This window comes from Tachysurus fulvidraco, chromosome 5 (assembly GCF_022655615.1).
Source record: "Tachysurus fulvidraco isolate hzauxx_2018 chromosome 5, HZAU_PFXX_2.0, whole genome shotgun sequence".
Lineage (NCBI taxonomy): Eukaryota > Metazoa > Chordata > Actinopteri > Siluriformes > Bagridae > Tachysurus > Tachysurus fulvidraco.
In genome coordinates, this window is record NC_062522.1 from 17,270,070 (window position 1) to 17,284,355 (window position 14,286).

Below are 14,286 nucleotides of genomic sequence, written 5' to 3' on the forward strand. Positions count from 1 at the left end.
CTGAAAGCATTATTATCCAGAAATAATTGTGCACTACTTCTGTCTTTTTGAATTCTGTTACTGGGGAACAAAAAAAAAACCCACTTGTTTTGTCAGGTCAAATAGTGACGGTGGCACTGAATTTGATTCCCAGCTTAACCTTTCTTGCATTTTGTTTGAGTAGACTCTCAGGCAGATGGTACATTTGATTGCACTAGTGCGAATAGTTCACAAATTGCATAATTGACTACCACTACAACGAGCGCGCACACAGACCGCTTTGAAAAATCGGTGCGGCTAGTATGCATTTCCGTGCGTTGCATTATAGCGCCCTGGAAAGGGCAAAGGAGCTCAACACTGCGTGCACGCTGTTCAAGCGAACAAGCAAGAAAAGATGACGGAATCGGAAAAGAAAGTGAGCGTGGGCGTCCAAAAGGGTGTTTTTCTCTCGTTTCCTCCAAGTGAAAGGTTCGTGCTGAATGTAATTTTTTATTTTTTTTTTTGTGCATGTGCATGTGGGTGTTTGTGTGTGTGGAGGTGTGAATTCTTCTGTCCATGAACTCCTCAGCTCGGCGTGTTTACTCTGGCATTAACCCAGACGCTCACACCACTCCCTACAGGCAACACTGCAGCTGTGTATTTGGGGGAAGAGGGGGGGATGCCCCCTGTGGAGATGAGTGGTGTGTGTGTGTGTGTGTGTGTGTGTGTGTGTGTGTGAGAGAGACGGAGTCTTATCTGAGAGAAGCAGAGCTTACACTGAAGGGCCAGAGGGTGAGCAGGCGAGAAGAGGTATGGATGGAATATATCAGTCTCCTCACACTATGTGCATCTTCAAAGAGTTTTACTCTTCTCCCGCACTTCCTCCTGTATCTCTTCTTTTCCACCTCCTTTATCTCGTCTCTGCTCTCGTGTTTCGCTCTCCTCCTCTGCACTCCTGCTGCTAGATGAAACTAATTGCAGTCATTTCTAGCGCTCAGGCCCCCACTCATTTAGTGCCATTATATCTGTGCCTCTTTTAACAATGGAGGATGCACTGATTTGCCCTTCGGATTCTTCTCATCGTAGCAAATTAAGCAACAGATCGAAGAGAGGGTAGACAGCATGGAGCTGACTTCTATCATTCCCACTTTCTGTCTGTCTGCTTCTCCTGTTCTCACTCTTGTGTATTTTCTTTCTTTCTCTCTCTCTCTCTTTCTCTCTCTCTCTTTCTCACACACACTCTCTCACTCCCTCTGTCTCTGTCATTAGCGCTGAAAATTGAGTTGCTTTAATTTAAAAAAAAGTGTAAAAGAGAAAAGAACAGAGATAAGGAGGAAAAAAGGAGCTAAAAAGAAGAAGGAGCAGATTCGCCTGGTCGCCATGGAGACGTCGCTCTTCACCCCATCTTCGGCAGTCTCGCGGGAATCTCCAATAATTCAGTGGGTTTTTGAGCGCCCAGAAGTATGAAGGAGAAACGAGTCTCCCCATTTATTCTAATAGAGTCCAGATGTGGGTGTGTGTGTGTGGGGAAGGGAGAAAAAACTAGTGAGTGTGAGAGTGTGTGTGGGAGAGGAAGAGGGGGGTGTAGCGGTGGACTAGGCAAAATGTCATCTTGGCAATAACAAAAGGGAGATTACATTATAGGAGTGACGCCATTTATTTTTCCAAATGTTCGGGAAGAGGGGTGGACCGCACCAAGGGAGAAAGGGGGTGTGTGTGGTGAGTAGGACGGGGGGGCAGGAAGGAGGAGGAGGAGGCGAGACAGACGAGTGCAATGGTTGAGAAGTGGCTGTCCCAAGCCAGCTGGAGCGCGACTGCTCTAACAAGCAAGAGAGATCAACGACAGAGGAGCGAAGGAAGGAGAGGAGAATGGGAAAGGGAGGCGTTGGGTAGGAAAGCCGCCACTCTCAGGCCAGTTGGAGCGCTGACGGACTGTGACGAGCCGCTGCAAAAGACAGCGAAGGAATGAGAATAAAACTTTAAAAGCACCTTCTAGAAAGTCAGCACTGCAAGTTTAATGGTTACTCTTCTCGGAACGGGGCAGCCCAGATATTTCCTTCTACTGGCATGTCTGTTTTCATAGTCATCCAAATAGGGGTGACATCACTATGTTTGGTTTAGGTTTTGGTTAGATTTTTAGGTTGCACTGAAATCTTGGTAAACAAAAGCACAAACATCAAACCTCACTTCAGTTAACAGCCAATCGCATGCCTTTCTCAGACTGTAGTGTAAATAACAAAAAAATAAATGAGTGCTAAATGAGAAGTTACCAAGGCTTAAGACCCGGTGGCTCAGCCGAATTCATTGCTCCTGGAGCTGACGGCGCTTCTTCTAACTCACTGAGAGAACTATAATGAATAGAGGATGTTGTGTCTACTGCAGCATCAGCCAGGTTCTCCCAGACTGACGTAGTGTACAGTTGTCTGAAAAGAATTCAGGTTTTCTGTTTTCTCCCCCGGCCTGGTTCGTCCATATCCACACAGCTATGCGTTAAACGACTAGTCTACGCAACACCTAATAACCCTGAGGTTTGTAGAGCAATGTGGCATTTGTAAAATAGACGCGAATCGGCTTTTTATGATTTTTCCCTGTTCATAATACCAGATCTTTTACTACAAGAGAAACTGGATCTCCGCTGGCCTCTCGTTCCTGTAGCAAAGGTTCCAGTTGTGTTGGTGTTGGCAGCTGCTTAAGATTCGCTCCAACAGAAACTAAAGACTTTCACATTGAACTAGTTAATTCTGGGTTGTATTAAACTCTGAGTAAAGGAATCACGAGTTCTTTTGTTTCACAGTTTACACTGCTCCTATTTCACCCAGGCTTAACAATTAATCCTGGCTAACATATATATTCGGATGTTTTCCACCGTACGTTACTAAAACTTGGGATGTTTGGGAATTTTTTACTCTTCCACCAAGTTTATCTGAACTTGTCTACATCTGGATTGTGGTTGTCTAGTTGATGTCCGCTGCGCTAATGTCCCTCTGCAGGATCATGCCTGTTAATTTGTTTCTTTCTGCGGCAGCCTGAGATCTCGGTGGTACCCAAAGCCGGTGTGGGCGATTTCAGCCAGAACCGATTCAGGACCTGCACCATGCAAGCAGCTGTCTTCTATCTTTATTTTTAGACACGCCACTCATTTTGATCTTCATATTCTCTCGCATGCGTCCTTCCTCATCTCGCTTCACCACTCTCAGATGAGAGACTCTCTCTCATCTGCCTACCTCTTTCCTGAAAATAGCCACAGACTGAGAGCGAGCTGGAGAGAGGGCTTAGGAGAGACACTGGCAAGCGGCAGAGTAAAGAGTTGTGGAGGCAGGGAAGTTCTGGTAAAGTGGACGAACGTGCAGAACTGCTGGATCACAGAGAGGCAAGATGGAGGAAGAAGGTGGGAGATGTAGACAAATGTGTACGGCTCAGCATGCAGGTAACGACACGGAGAATAGCTGACCTCGTGTCCTGTTTAACAGTGATCATTTGGACGCAGCATGTGTCATCTGACTAACTGATTATGGCTCCTTGGGAAAGGCTTTTTTGTCCTTACTTCACTCTTTTTTCTTTTATCAAAGCCACATGCAATGTCTCTTCTTTTAATGTCTCTTCTTTTCCATCTTCTTTCGTTTCTTTTTTTTTTTTACCCTCCATGCTGTAACCATTTGTTTCTTGTCTTTCATGTTTCTTATACCTTGACTTTTTTCTCTCCCCATCCGTTTTTCATTCACCTCCTTTTCATCCTCTCTCTCTCTTTCCCTCTCTCGCTCTCGCTCTCTCTCAGATGCAATATTCATTGCTGGGATGCATTAGGCAGCTGGAACTGAAGGTCTAATCCACTTTGAATAATTAAACCAGAGGATCGGAGACTGTCACACTTCCTGTCAACGGAGAGAGAGAGAGAGAGACGTGATGCTGTGGTTACTGAAGGACTATGTCAGTGTAATTGCCCTGCATCTCTCTGTGGCCCTCTTTCTCGTTCTGTGGGTCCCTCTCTCTCCATCCATCTCTTTCCCGTGCTATTATTAGTCATTCTATCTCCCGTTCTCGTCCCTGCACTGTATCTGTTGTCTCACGGTCGTAACGTTCCCCTTAAAGAGAGCGGAGACGGTTCATCTCTCCTCCGACTTGACCAGAGCATGTTTCACTCTAAATTATTAATTTACTGACTGCATAATAAGGCTTTAACATTTAAATGATGTTATTAGATTAGCCGAGTCATCGTAATGACTCAAGCCGGATCAGCGAGTAAAAAATGTCAGATTTGCTTCATTAAGCTTATTCCGACGTATCAGTTTCAATCTTTGCTTAATCACGCGGGACCTTTGTCTGCTTTTATCATGATAGGAAAAGGAAGAATATTGTCGAGAGAAATACAACTCTGCGTCATGCAACACTCACAGGTCCAATTTACTTCCACTTTGCTGTTTGAACACTCAAACGCTTTCTACGTAACGCGAAACATCTATTAATCTAAGGAGTAGTTTCCACAGGCAGTACCGCACATCAACAAAGCCTGCTTTGCATATATTGTGGAAGTGCTGACTTGAGTCGAAGTTGTATCGTTTAGGAAGTTTTCCCTTGATGACAGCTAGACGTTCAGACCAGAGTAACAGCTTGCAGAACAGGAATTCGGCACAGTCATTACAGCTACCTGGGGACGCATTTCTGCTGAATCTCGAGATATTTTACAGCCATTCCCTTAAAATGTTTTAATACATCGACAAGTGGCTCAGTTAAGGGTTTAGCTGACATTTCGTTTAGGTTGTGCATGTGAAATTTGGCCTGCTCGGCCATCCTTATCATGCAGTCAACAAGGGGCAATATGAGATCAATTGTAGCAGATGATTCGATGTGGCTGAAATGTCAGTAATGTTTGATCGCTTCTCTCTGTGTGTGTGTGTGTGTGTGTGTGTGTGTGTGTGTGTGTGTGTGTGTGTGTGTGTGTGTGTGTGTGTGTGTGTGTGTGGTGGCATGATTTTATATCCCACAAGGATAGAAATTGCTGAAGGTTTGGACAGTTTACAAAATATTGCAGCGTTTCAGAGCCAAAAAGTTTCCTCTTGGTTGCTAAGGTTACATTTAGGTGTTGCAGAGCATGCATTAAATAATAGTGTTGACCAGAAGGCAGAAGTAAGTGTGTGTGTGTGTGTGTGTGTGGGGCACGGTCATATAAAATATTCAGTCTCTGGCTGTACACACCTTTTCTCACTAGCCTGCCTCTTCCATAGTCAGACACCTTTGGTTTACATCCTAGCAGTTCCTGCCAAATTCCAGGCAATTACTCCAACATTCAATAAAAAAGGCACCTTCAAAAAAAGTCTAAATAAAAACTTCTGAATGAGTGCTGCCAGATAGCAGCGAGGCCGACAATTCAATATACGCCGATTACTAAATGAAATAAACAAAATTTCATTTACACGCAAAGCGCATTGTGAATTGACGGCGCTGACTGATACAGATATGCGCCGGCGTATCGGCATGCGTTCTTTTACACCGTCCCTTAATTCAGTTGCCTGTCAGTTTATTTCCATCTTACAGATGCTCTTCTCACGCTTACTCGTTTCCTCAATTTCTTTCCATCCATCAAAGTAACTCTCGCACGCTTCCTCACGCTCAGAGCACCTTGTTGCCTAATGAGCTTGCCTAAGCCATTCCACCAAATAGAATATGCCAGAAATAACATGAAAAGGGAACATGAAAGGAAATGGAAGGAGGAACGTGAGGGGGATTTATTTATTTCTTTATTTCTCCATATCCACACTTTTTTCCGTCTGATTGATGGGTATCTGAGTCGGTGTGTCTTCAAGGATATGGTGGATTGCTTTGGGTATCAATGGTGCACGCACACACACACACACACTAACACACACACAAGATTCCTCTAGGTTTCTAAATATTCCAGCTTGCTCTTGCCTGGGTTGATTAGCCAGAGTAAACAGATTGATTTCTCTCAGTTCGTGCATTAACCAGGTTCTAATCCAAACTGCACTAAAGCCTTATAGGTTTATCTCGACCCATTTTCCTCGCTAACGCTCACGTTGGTTGTTTGCCGCTGACCCGCGTGCCTCTTTGATAGTTGGCAGACTTTGATTTGTGTTTGCTGCTTCTTCTTTTTTTCTTCTTGCCCACTCGCCCTTGGCCTTATCGGTGCGCTGCACTGACGTTAATTATAGATTAATCTGCTCTTTTTTGCACCCACGCTGGCTAACCAGCTCATTATATATGCGTGGTGTGTGTGGGGTTTTTTTTCCCCCCTAGATAAAAAAAACAAAGCAAAACAAAAACAGGCTTTCAAAACCTTCATTTTTCTGTATTTGCTTTTTCATTTACAAATTCACTTATTGATTTGTTTACTTGTCTTCCGTCTGCCTGCATTCAGTCACAAGCTCAGGTCATGTTTGGTTTCCTCGCTTTTTTTTTTTTTTTTTGGGTCACTTGATTGCTGTAATTGCCTGATTTTTGGCAGGAGCTATTGTGCAGCGTGTGAAAGGGCTGATTGAGGGATAGGCAGACTAAAGAGCCTCGAACGCCTCCAGCTTTTTCCATGACTTTTGACACTCTTATTAAGCTCATATAACATTGAGAACTAAAATGTTCGCCTCCAGCCCCTCCTCCTTTATATGTAGACCTTAAGAACAAGTCAGCCTGGACACAAGTGCTGACCACCCAGTAATGTGATTAACCTTGGACTCTGTGTGTGGCACATGCTTCCTTTTTTCTACACAAACACACACACACACACACACACACTTGTGGAGTGAGTTGGTTTGACCCCAAGACAACCTCAGTTTGAACAGGAAATGTGGTGCTGGATAACCAGCTCAGGGGGGAAAAAGACCTTGTGGAACATGAAAGGAATTCTTCTAGTTTGAGGTTTTGGGTCCAAACCAGTCTTTAGAGCATTCCATCAGAGCCGTACTCTGTTTAGTCACCTGTCAGACTTCTCCCAGCTCGTCTTCCTCTCTCATTCCTAACATCCCTCCATAGTCCACGTCATCTTGCTTGCTCGCTCGCTCTCCCTCCTTCCCTTGTTTTCTCACAACATGCAGACCTCAGAAATATGACCCCGGTCTCAGTCCTTACAAATCCTGCATAAATATTAGCACGTTATGTGCAGTGGTCGGAAGCTGAGAACGATGCATGGAGGAAAGGTAGAATGGGCAGGACTGATGGAGAAGGAGCGGTGCTGATGGAACAGACCCTTGCGTTCTCTCGCCCCTCGAACTGTTCATTGCAAATTAGAATAGGAAGCGGTTCAGGCATTACACTCCTTTTAATTTTCTCTGTTTGCTTTGTATAATCCCCTGTCTGCCATTACACACAGCCTAAGCTGAATAAGCCAATCAGCAAACACACAGATGACTGGCTAAGCCAATGAGCAAACACGCAGATGACAGTAAGCCAATCAACAAACATTCAGATGTTTAATGGTTGGAAGGGAGACTGTTGCGCTTACGTACCACTGCCTAACGAGAGAGAATAAACTGGACGTGTGAGAGAGAGAGAGAGAGAGAGAGAGAGAGAGAGAGAGTCTATTGTGTTTGTGTGTTGTGTGGGTGCTGCATTGCATTACAGCACCACTTTTCATTGTTGTGAGAAAAGCCAAGTTTCCATCTCCTTCCTTTGCTTTATTAGCATCCTCAGAAAGTACTTGTGCGCGCGCGCACACACACACACACACACACACACACACACACACACACACACACACACACACACACACACACACACACTGTGTTGAGCATATAATAGAAACATCCACCCACTCATTATGACCTGGTTTGTATTTTTGCCCATCCAGAGATGCAGAAAGTCCGACCTTTAGCAACAGAACTATAGTGACATCACTGAAAAAAACTGTAATGACATCAGCTCGCTTTCTCCCTCACTTCATTTTCATTTCTCTCTCATTTAATCACACACTTCTTACTGTCATATGGCTCCACTTTGCACATTTAATCACTGCATGATGTCTTCGCTTGAAAAGACATGGATGGAGAGAAATTTTAAACGCTCTCCTCTTTAGCCCATCTGATTGGTCCGAAACATGCATTAACCTTAAAGGTGCAGTTTATGATGTGTGAAACCTCCACATCAGTAGCCCAGGACACATTTCAGGTTTGGGCTGTTAGTTTTTTAATAGTTTTTTCCTGCTGGACAGTTATTAGTTTTTTCACTTGCCTTCCACCAAAACAGACGTTTCCATTACGGATGCGTGTTTAAACTCGATATAGTTCATGGAGGTGCGGTGCATCTGGATGCTGTGGTAGTACCGAATCGAAGCCGAGGCACAATCTGCCCATCAGTACAACGATTTTTTGTAGGTGGATTAATGAGTGTCCACAGATGATGGGTGATCGTGTCAGAATCAGGAACACAGTTAAGCTGCCTTCACACGTTACCGATTTTATCTCCGGTGCCAGCCTCTGTACTTTGAAGTCACCAGAAGGTGTCCCATAACATTGCCATAACATTTATCAGTGGGTGGAGCAGCCAGCATTCCACTTGATGACCCATCAGATTTCTTGTCTAAAATGAAACCTCCCTGAGGAAATGTAATGTTTAGTGGTTAAACTTCAGCCGAGTATATCTGCATTATGTCATACAGGATAGAGAAGAAGCAGCGTTTTGCTCTTCGCCACACGTCACACATGCGTCTTCACTCCCATCAGAAGTCGCTACACCCAGTCGCTCTGCATATGCAGAACTCCTCAACTTTCTAGTCACCGACTGCTGCCGTTGCTCATGTGGCAGGACGTCACCAGGTTTGACACAAAATAAACGCTCAGCATACGTTATTACATTTTAATACCATTTTATATTTATAATTTATCTATCATTATAATTTTGTTTTATTCACTTTCATTTTGACTGCTTGCCAGTTTCTACGGCAGCGTTTATCATTTGCCCCACGGGCCCTCTAATGTAATATTCCTAATATTTTCAGTAAAACGTGGCTTTATGATTACAAGTTTCCAGCCCTTAAAACTACTCAGCTTTAACCTTTCTACATATGAGCAATTCATATAAAAGCAGAGTAGCTCGCTTGTGTTTTATTACAGTCCCAGTTCATCTTGCACTCGAGCGCTCACAATTACAAACCGCCCCTTTAAAATGTGACCTGCTCAATAGCACTTGTATACAATTCATCAATGTCGCCTTGTCTTTCTCTCAGGATTGTCCTCAGATCCTGCCCTCGACGCAGATCTACATCCCGGTAGGAGTGACGAAGCCCATCACTCTGGCTGCTCGGAACCTTCCACAGCCGCAGTCAGGGCAAAGGAACTACGAGTGTATCTTCCACATCCAGGGGGAGACCCAAAGTGTCACGGCCCTGCGCTTCAACAGCTCCAGCATCCAGTGCCAAAAAACCACTGTGAGTGCGCACATACACACACACACACACACATACACACACACACCCACCCACACACACACACACCCTAACTTATGACAGATCATCCATCTTACTCTGGACTAGAGGGAGGTGATGACGTTTTGTTCTAACATACAATGTGTTCCTCGTCTTCCTTCACATTTTCAGGCTCAGTAGAGCGCAGCCACACACAGGCACACACCGAGCATCAACAAATCCCTCCTTCTGCATTATGTACCGAGCGCTGTTGTGCGTCTTTTGTGTCCGTGTGCGTAGGCTCAGAACGTTGGAGGATCATTGCACATTAAGAGTAAACAGAATGTTAATCCACTGAAGTTAATCTCCTGTATTTTTGATTTTTTTTTTTTTTGAGGTGGAGTTGACAGCTTAATATATAAAGTTTTATATATACACACACACACACACAGTTTTTTTTTTTTTTTAAACCTGGACTCGACAAGCCTGCATGGAGGTCTCAAGGGTGAAATCTGCAAGGAGAAATGCGGAGTGCAGCATTCAGAGACACCCACACGCATGTAGTTTTATTTAGAACACACATTAGTTTTTCTCCCCCAGGATAACAGATGCTTTTGGGAATAGTGCTGTTGTTCCAATGGTCTTAAACAGTGATCTGTACTTAAGTCTTATACAGTAATTGGGAAATAAGTTTCTAATAGAAAGCAATAGGTTGTGTGGGAGAGAGAGGGAGAGATTTTACTCGACGTGAACTTTTCATGCTTTCGTTTCCTCTTTGCTTCCTCCTCTCACTCATGGTATCTGCCTTATGTCTTGTCAAAGACCTCTTATCATGCTTTGGTTTGCAGGGAGCAGCAGGGGAGCATGGGAAAGCCAAGTCTGTTTAAACTACACTCATCTGAGAGAGTCCAGCTGGAATCCAGCATCTCAGCCACAACGATTATGAGCCATGCAGATGTATGGCGTCCTTTTTAAAGCACGCCGAGGCACAAGGACAGATATTAACACTACTTTTTTCTTTTTTTAAATTATCATGGCCCAAGATAGAGAAGAGCACTCCCCTCCCTCTCCCTTTTCCCTTTCTACCAGTTTGACACCGGACACAATGGCTGAAATTGGGCTGGGAGAAAAGGAAGTTGGAGATGAAGGAATAAAGGAATTCTACTGATAGTGGGCAGCAGGTGTGTGTCTGTGTGCCTTGTGTGTGTGACGGGGAGAAGCAGAGGTCCCTGATGAGAGCCAATTAGAAGAGACACAGATAAAATGATGATGAATTACAGTTTGGGAGAGGAGAAGGGGTCTGGCAAAGAAAGTGGAGAGAGAGAGAGAGAGAGAGAGAGAGAGAGAGAGAGAGAGAGAGAGAGAGAATTTGAAGTCAGGAAGGAGAGAGGGAGCAGAGTGTTCTCTGAGAGAAGAGGAAAGTGAATGATTGGAACCGAACCAGAGGATCTGATGGAGGACCTTTAGCTAGAGAAGGACTCGATACACAAGTACAGTGTAGAGAAAGCAGATGTGGCTGCACCTGACATCTGGTCATCAATAGAGGATGAGTGCAGGGTGATGCGTGAACATCCTAACTGGTCTTTTCTCTCCTTGTGAGGAGATCAGTGTGTAGAAGACACTCGGTACGTCAATCCGGCGTACGCTCTTAAACGAGAACATCATTTCCCCATGACATCATGCACAAGCGTGCTTATTTTATCAGGAGCAAGTTTACTGCGTTACAGCTGCTTCAGCAAAGTTAGCTAGAATCCCAAGGGTCGATGATTCCACCTCTCTAAAAATAATGTCAACTTGCACAAGTCTAATTAAACCGTCATGCAATTATTACTCTGATATTCCATTGAGGGTAATGTGGAAAATAGTTGAGTAATTACAGTACGTTATTGGATATCCGTTACACGCATACGGACAAGAGCGCACCAAACAATCAGCTGTTTAAATGCTGCCATGATAAACAACTGAAAAGCAGTAAGACTGGGTCAAAAACTTTTGGAGAGGGGCTGGTGTACGAGTTCATGAGTCCAGGCTCATATCCGGAGACATAGACAAGAGCACGAGCCTCAGCTGCTCTGTCCAGCTTCAAACACTTTGTTGTTGGGTTTGTCAGCTTAGTCCAGTTCACCTAACGCATATAATAGGATATGTTCAGAAGCAGCATGAGGTGCATTTTGTGTGTTGTATATGTTCACACAAAGTTCCTCCTTCTCTCTGTGTGGCTCTGTTAGAACATTTCAAGTCGAATCAGAGCAGCGCTGCTTCACTAGGCTACTGAGTGAACTACTAGCCACATGCTGTTCAGATTATGGGCACACACTTCAAAACACAACACAAGTACTCTATTTTGTCGTGCTTCTAGCTAGAAACGGAGGCTTATTTTTATTTTAAATAGTCCCACTGCGCACTGTGCCGCCCGTCTATGAAAGCCGCTTTGATTAACAAGGACAGTGCGTCGGACGCCGCGCCGTTGTGGTCTGGTGTAAACTGGGCTTAAAAGAAGCTCCAAATTGAATGAGGCGCTAATGAAATTTTAATAACAATAACAGCACCAGTTTCCGCCAGTTCCACATCGACCCCGTGCGCGTCTCCGGTGACCCCGTGCTGGAGTACCTGTGGTGTGAGGGGTGTGAGATGGCAGTGTGGATGCTGTAGTGTGTAAAAGTGCCAGTAGTGAGATGAAGAAATGCACCCATTAATTTCCACGCTCATAAAGAGGCATTAATTAAGTGATTGTTGCCGAGCTTGTGAAGATGATCTCCCCCTACACCCTCTAACCCTGTTCCATAAACAGAATTATTTATAAATAGATCTTTTTAAAAAAAAAATCACTTTGTGCTCTGTATCAGTTGCAGTTTTAACGAGCATGGAGATTAGCCTTAGACTTCTTTTTATACGTCTCTGTGCTACCAACTTTTTCTACTTTAAACACTCCGAGGCTGCACTAGGACAAGATTTGGTGCAATTATTACATGCGTCAGAAATGTAGCACAGGTTGCACACGCATCTTTTCGATTAGAAGCAGCATAGATCGAAGGAGGAAAAATCTAAAAACGTATTCTTCCTGAGGTGTTATTTTGCGTACACGAGACAATGTTGTCTTTCATACAGTAAATATGCTCAGAGAAGTGATGTACTTCTATTTCTACATAACGAATTCTTGTCACCTCTGTGCCGTGATAAAAATTTAGCCGGCGTACTCCTTCGTGAAATTCTGTCTATATTTGCATTGCTCCGATTATGTCCACCCTTACGCTTAAAGCTGAAAATGTCATTAACCGCATTAACATCATCATTTGCTTTTTAAATTATGGGTCACTCTTTCCTCTCCAACGAGTCGTCCCCTGGCTCATTAGTATCAGCTGTGCTTAAGTTAGAACTAAACCTAGTTGTATCATGAATGATTAAGTTGCGAATTGTGTGCTGGTCGATGCTGCAGTGATGCACCATCAACCTAATTTCATGGAAATTAAAGAGTGTAGGCCGGGGAAAGCCTTCACGTGGTCCGACATTCACGTTTGCTACTTTATATGGACACTACCGGAGTTCTTAACCTGAAATTGGGGAATTATTTGTACGTTTGTTAACGCCAAGGAAAAATGACAGCATTTGAGGTGAAATGGCGTAGAATATTGCATCTAAAGGTTTCACTCCAGTTCCACCGAAAGATACTGACACACTGATGTACACACACTGCATCTGCTGTAATAAAGAAAGTCTGCTAATTAGAAATTGTGACCTTTATATCTGCCTTTATATTTCGAGTCTCCAAGCAGGAATTGTTTTCCGTGTATTAATGATATCCCAACAAAAGTCCAGACATGTACACTGATCTGCCATAACATTAACCCCACCTGCCTAATATTGTGTATGTTCCCCTTTGTGCCACCTAAACAAGTCTGACCCGTCACGCCATGGACTCCTCAAGACCTCGTATACAGGCATGTTGTGGTATCTGACACGAATGCTTTAAAGGATCGGTGTTTTCTTCACAGCCAGTCTCTTGTAGCAGATCAGTTAAATCCTGTAAGCTGGGAGGTGGAGCATCCAATGATCTGATTTGTTTGTCCAGCACATCCTACAGATACTGGATAGGATTGAAATCTGGGGAATTTATAGGCAACACCTTGAGCTATTTGTTCTATTCCTCAAGGATGTATTATGCTGCTGAAAGAGTCCACTGCTATTAGGGAATACTGTTGCTATGAAGGGTTGTACTTGGTCTATGACAATGTTAAGGTAGGTGGTACGTGTCGAAATCACATCCACGTGATTGCCAGGACATAAGGTTTCCCAGCAGAACATTGCCCAGAGCATCACAGTGCATCCACCGGCTTGTCTTCTGCCCATAGTGCATCCTGGTGCCAACTCTTCCCTAGGTGAGGGACTCGCACACACTCAGTCATGCACGTGATGCGAAACATAACATGACTCACCAGACCAGGCCGCCTTCTGCCATTGCTATATGGTTGTCGAGTCATCCAGCCATCGGCTCTCGCCAGGTTGCTCAGATTCTTCCTCTTGCCCATTTTTCATGCTTCAAGCACATAAACTACAAGAACCGGTTGTTCACTTGCTACCTTAATATATGCCACCCCTTGACAAGTGCCATTGTAACGAGATAATCAATGTTATTCACTTCACCCATCAGAGGTTTTAATGATCGGCTGATCCGGGGATATTACTAGAAGTTCTGATATTAACATCATAAACCATTGTAGCTTAAAAGCAAAATTGTTACTGCAATGTAATGTCAAAGTGTCTAAAAGTTTCGAACTGCTCCTGAGGAAAGTTTGGACGTAAGAAAACTGGATGTGTTTAATGGGTTTATTTTCCCCTCAGATAGAGGAGACCACAACCCAAAATTTGTTCTCGATTACATCTCTTTTGAGGGTTAAAGTTGACCTAGATAAACTGAGCCTGAAGCGAATTTCCCCTCCAAGTTAAGTGGCTTTTTTTTTTTTTTTATCCCACCAGGTGAATGT

At 44.0% G+C, this 14,286-nt stretch overlaps 1 protein-coding gene across 1 annotated transcript in view; it reads left to right on the forward strand.

The window, feature by feature from the left end:
• plxna1b (plexin A1b) overlaps positions 1 to 14,286 on the forward strand; it is a 199,802-nt gene that overhangs the window by 144,242 nt on the left and 41,274 nt on the right. Inside the window, exon 10 of the mRNA XM_027147335.2 lies at positions 9,128 to 9,328. Within this exon, the coding sequence (XP_027003136.1) occupies positions 9,128 to 9,328 (201 nt within the window). The remainder of the gene's footprint in view (positions 1 to 9,127; positions 9,329 to 14,286) is intronic.